The sequence below is a fragment of the Callithrix jacchus genome, chromosome 4, assembly GCF_049354715.1.
Source record: "Callithrix jacchus isolate 240 chromosome 4, calJac240_pri, whole genome shotgun sequence".
NCBI lineage: Eukaryota > Metazoa > Chordata > Mammalia > Primates > Cebidae > Callithrix > Callithrix jacchus.
The window spans coordinates 132,391,451-132,397,090 of record NC_133505.1 but is presented as its reverse complement, the minus strand read 5'-3'; the positions used below and the strand labels follow the sequence as shown (position 1 = coordinate 132,397,090).

The window sequence follows — 5,640 nt, the reverse complement described above, 5'->3', positions numbered from 1 at the left end:
AGGAGGAAGAGAAGGAAGAAGAGCAGGAAGAAAGGGAGGAAGAGAGAAGGGGAGAGGGGGAGGAGAAGGATGACTACCATCTTGGCCTAAACTCATACATTATCCAAAAATAAATTCAAAATGGATCACAGACTTAAATATAAAACATAATGCCATAAAATTTTTAGAAAAAAAAAAAAAAAAAAAACAAAAAACAGTAGAGAATCTTCAGAACATAGAACTAGGCAAAGAGACTTTAGAATTCAGACCAAAAGCACAATTCATAAAAGGAGAAATTGATAAATTGAACCACATCTAAATTAAAAACTTTTGCTCTGTAACTCTGTTAATTGGATGAAAAGACAAACTACACACCAGGAGAAAATATTTGCAAACCGCATAACCAACAGAAGACTAGAATGTGTGCGATTCAACAGTAAAAACCTAAACAATTCAATTAGAAAATGGGCAAAAGATAGATAGAAAAGGAGATTCCACCAAAGAAGATATACATATGGCTAGTAATAAGCACAAGAGAATGTTCAACTTCACTAGGCATTAAGGAAATACAAATTAAAACCATAATCAGATATCACTACATACTTATCAGAATAGCTAAAATAAACAATATTGACACCACCAAATGCTGGTGACAATGCAGAGAAACTGGATCACTTCGACTATGCTGATGGAAATGTGAAATTTTACAACCATTTCAGAAGAGTATTACAGTTTCTTATAAAACTGAAAATACACCTACCATTTGACCCAGCAGTTGCACTCTTGGACAGTTATCTCAGGGAAATGAAAACTCATGCTCATACAAAAATTTGTACATAAATGATTCTAGCATCTAGCATCTTTGTTCATAAATAGCTCAAATTGGAAACAACCTAAATGACCTTCAATGGGTAGAGAACTAAAAAGCTGTGATTCATCCATACTACGGAATGCTACGGCGCAATAAAAAGGAACAAACTACTGAAAAACGCAACAGCTTTGGGGGATGTCAAGGGAATTACCCTGAAGGGGAAAAAGCTAAATGCCAAAGGTTACATGCTATATGATTCCATTTATGTAGTATTCTTGAAATGACAAATTATAGTGTTGTCAGAGGAGGCAGGTAAAGGAAGGAGTGAGTAGGAATACAAAAAGGTAGCATGTAGGATCCTTTTAATGGAACTGTTCTGTATCTTGACTGATGGTGAGGACAGAAATCTACATATGTAATATAACTTGCATGGAACTAAATACATACAAACACACATACAATGAATGCTCTGAATAAGGTTGGTGGATTGTATCAGCGTGAATTTCCTAGTTGTGATATTGTACTACAGATTAAGAATACACATAACTATTACTCCTTACAACTAACTACATGTGAATGTAAAATTATCTCAAAATAAAACAGTTTTGTACATCTGATTTATTCTACATATCCTATCTTTCTGGGGTCTCATCCATTTGATGCCTGATTTCTTCCTTCCCTAATCTGGTTACTCTCTAATCCTAAGAGCAGAAAATATTTTACTACAATTGGTAGTTTAACTCCTGCTTCCCCAAAACCCTTATCCATGGTTTGCTATTCCTAACTGGAACATGCCTTTTGGAGATGGCCTTATGTTTAATACTGATTCTTAGGAAATGGACAAAATACTATCCGAGTCTTAGCTGGATCACTGGTAAAATGGAGATAACTTAACCAATGTCATAGATTTATCTTGAAGACAACTAAAATAGTAAGTAAAGCACTCAGTACATAGTAGGCCCTTAAATTGTTTCCTTCCTTTTCCCATGATCAACCTAAAAATCTAGCTCAATTACCAGATAAAAACATCAACAATAAACTTTGGTTTTGGCTCCAAGGCTCATATTTAGAAAACAATAAATGCATCTCTAATGAACACAGCCTGGGGATGGGGATGGAATGAGAATAAATTCAGTCCTTAAGACGCATTTCAATGTAGGAGAAACATAATGATCATTTTACGCCTATGTTCTCTGAGTCTGAAAACATTCTGGCTTATCAAAATGTTTCCTAAATGTTTAGCATGTAATTCATTTTATTTTGATTAGTGAATGACTGCCATACAGACATTTAAATCTGTAAACAGTAACCATTCATCCATTAAATTACTTCTTTTCAGATATCAACAAATATATTTATGTTGAACAAGTTCCAGCCTTAAAAATGACACTGATTCAAAAATATAATTTCACCCATTTCATCTACCTACAAAAATATTTTTTAGTAACAGACTCCCCACAAGGTGAGAAGCTTTAAATGTGTCAGAGATTTTTAGTTATAGCTCAACCAATTAAGCTACAGAACAGTAGGAGCTAAGCACTTAGGATTTAAAATTCAAGGTAGGTTGCTAAACATGGGATTTGGAGCAATTTGCAGGTCAGAGCCTGAGAGCTGGATTCTCTGAGCAATAGTGGCCTGAGAGAAGTGTCAAAGCTAGAAAGAGAAGAACCAAATGTTACTCCTCTAATGTGAATAAAATGGATGAAGTACAGTTTACTTCTGGTTACCTGCTCTATTTAAGAACAAGTACAAAACACAAAATGCCAAGTAATCCTTGAGGACAAACTCCCCTCAAATATTTCTTTAAGGTACTGATAGCAATTTTGTAAAATGAATGCTTACCGAGCAAAATAACTTTGTTTCCGTTCCTTCTTCTCTTCCTTGGTATCCATAATACACAATCGAAAGTGCAAAGTATTTGAAAAAGTCCTTCTTTTTAATCAGGGAGTCATAACCCTGTAAGAGAAAATAACAAAGCAACTGTAAACTTAAAAGTTTACACTGGCCAATGTGAAGAATAAAATGGAGTAGAGCTACATGGACCAAAACAAATGAAAAAATAAACTTTAACCAGGAAACATTGTCACATGAGTCAAATATGAAATGCAAATGCCCATGGGAGAAACTACAGTCAGAAGGGAGATGTTAAACTATAAAGTAAAACCTGATGCAAAACCTAACTGAAGTATTTTCCGCATAATTAACACCTATTTTAAAACATGCCAAATTAAAAACCTTCACTGACTTTGGGAGATTGTAGCTTAGCTATGTAGATGCTAATTATTTGTTTTTTAATTTTGAACTCATAATCACTCTTCCCAAGTAATTAATAATGAATATGTCTCAGATAATTTTGTAAAATGACTCACTTAGGTGTTTTACAAGATCTTATTCTTTTTTAAAAAATAAAAATAACCTCAGCACTCTATTTTATTTTTGGAAACATGCCAGCAAGTACATCCCACTTGAGCAAATGTGGAAATGAAAGTACAAAGACACAGGAAGCTGTTCCTCAGCATGGCTTTAAACCCTTGCCTCTCCTTCTCCTCCACCCCTGCGACCCCCACCCACGCTTGCCAGCAGTGGTTTAAGCCCATAATAAAAGGTTGTCTCCAGAACAAGCTTCCTTAAATACCACTTTCATAGGGCCACTCCCCTGCTCAAAAATTTCCAAAGTCTACTTATTGCCTGATTCACTAGTCTAAATTTCTGCAGAGCACTAACATTCCTAAAATTTGTCCTTTCACCCTGAAGCAAAAGTTGGTTCACCAATCAAATTTAAATCAAAAAAGCAGGCTGGGCCCAGTGGCTCACACCTGTAATCACAGCACTTTGGGAGGCGGAGGCAGGCAGATCACCTGAGACTGGGAGTGTGAGTATGGCCTGGCCAACACGGTGAAACCTCATCTTTACTAAAAATGCCAAAAATTAGCCAGGCATGGTAGTGGCACATCTGTAGTCCCAGCTACTCGGGAGGCTGAGGGACAAGAATCACTTGAACCAATGAGGTCGAGGTTGTAGTGAGTTGAGATGGCACCACTGCACTCTCCAGCCTGCATGACAAAGGGAGACTGTTGTCTCAAAAAAAAAAAAATTAATAAACATAAATAAATAAAGCAAAGCAATGCACAATCAAAATTATTTACTAATTTATTTCAATTCAATACACAATTTAATACACAATACATATTACATGAAAGGGACTGTGGTAAGTACCAGAGGACAAAGATAAAGACATGATATTTGCCCTAACAGTATATATTGTCTTTCAGGAGAGATGCTTTGGATTTTAAGACAATGCGATATGTACTGCTGTAAAAGAGCCCTCAGGAAAGCACTTAATTAGCTCAATTTAGCCATTTTCAAAATATCATGTTGAAAAATATATAACATGTATAATTTCTATTTGCCAATTAAAAAAATTAAATAGCACTTATCCCTATGCAAGGCCCACCCCAGGTACCCTCCGCACACATTAAGGTTGAATGTTAAGAATGGAATTCCTAGGTAAAGGGTATGAGCAAGCAGGTTCAGATTGAACAAAAGCAAGAAGACAAAATAGTTCCATGCTGTTCCAGGGTAAAGTGAGCTGAGGATGAAGACATGGGCAGGATCTGGGTCATGGAAGGCCTTGTGTGCCACTCTAAGGAGCTTGGACTTAATCCTAGCTAGGCTATATGCGGCCCACCCCTTCACTGCACCTTGTCAGGCTTCACCAAGTGCTCATGCTTAACCCAGCAGCAGCACTTGCAGAGCCATTACCAAATCCATCAGAGCTGGTCCATGAGATAAAACCAATTTTCTCATCCCCGATGTATATGAAAGGACACCACCAGAGGGTTTTCCATGAGGGAGTATAGTATAATGAGACCACAGAGGTAGAGGATGGACTTGAGAGGATTTAAGGACAGGGTGAAGTGGATTCACTAAAAAGAAATTACAGTCAAATTAGTTGAGGGAGGAGCCCTCAAAACTAGACAGTAGTAGTTGGCATACAAAGAGGAGGGATGGATACAAGGAACACTTAGGAGGCAGAGGAGTTGAGATTTGGTGACTCATGCATTGTAGACAACAAGGAAAGGAAGGAATGAAGGATGCCCTCCAAGTTTCTGCTTCAGGAGCTGCGTGAGTTATGACACCAAAGATCTGGTATAATATACATGAAGAAGGCAAACTGCAGGTAGGACATGGGAGCAGAAAGAGATAAGAGCTCAGTTGTGGACATGCTGCCTTTGAGATGTCTATAGGATAGTGGAGCTGGATACATTCACCAGACATCTGATTATATCAAAAACACAGAAGGGCAATGAAGGCTAGAGGAAAGGAATTAGAAATTATCAGCATATGGTTGTAGTTAGGAAGAAAAGGAGAAAAAAGCAATATCATGATGAGATCACGTTGGAAGCCTGACAACTATTCACACAGCCCTGTACAGAAACAAGGGAGTATACAGTCTCAGCTCTTACTAGTTTATCTTCATATCCCTGACTTGGGCTTTGCCCTCAAAGAGTTTTTGATCCAATCAGGAAAATATGACTATGTAGATAACGAAACTACAGGGTAGTAACTTGCGGCTGTCCAGTGAATAATGCTAAGAATCCAAAAGATGCAAAGTTCAATTCTGCTTGAGGTGATAAAATAAACCTTTCAAAGTGGTTAAGATTTCAACAGGTAAAGAAGAGGGATAGGGCATTCTAGAAAGAGGGAATGCCAGGGCAAAGGGATGGAAGTGAAAAGGGCTAGGCACACTCAGGCAAAGACAGAGTGGCTACCAGGTACGGGAAGGGAACTAATCTTGATGCCTGCCTACCCAGAGCCATTTATTTCAACATATTATCCCTATGTTATCC

At 37.5% G+C, this 5,640-nt stretch overlaps 1 protein-coding gene across 15 annotated transcripts in view; it reads right to left on the bottom strand.

The window, feature by feature from the left end:
• The window catches only part of NCOA7 (nuclear receptor coactivator 7), a 158,354-nt gene that overhangs the window by 130,044 nt on the left and 22,670 nt on the right, over positions 1–5,640 (bottom strand). For 13 of the 15 annotated variants that reach the window (XM_054254413.2, XM_054254414.2, XM_017971373.4 and 10 more), the window contains exon 2: positions 2,633–2,746. The exons of the other annotated variants lie outside the window; for them this stretch is intronic. In XM_054254413.2, coding sequence (XP_054110388.2) covers positions 2,633–2,682 — 50 coding nt within the window. In that variant the 5' untranslated portion in view covers positions 2,683–2,746. The remainder of the gene's footprint in view (positions 1–2,632; positions 2,747–5,640) is intronic. 15 annotated transcript variants of the gene reach the window in all.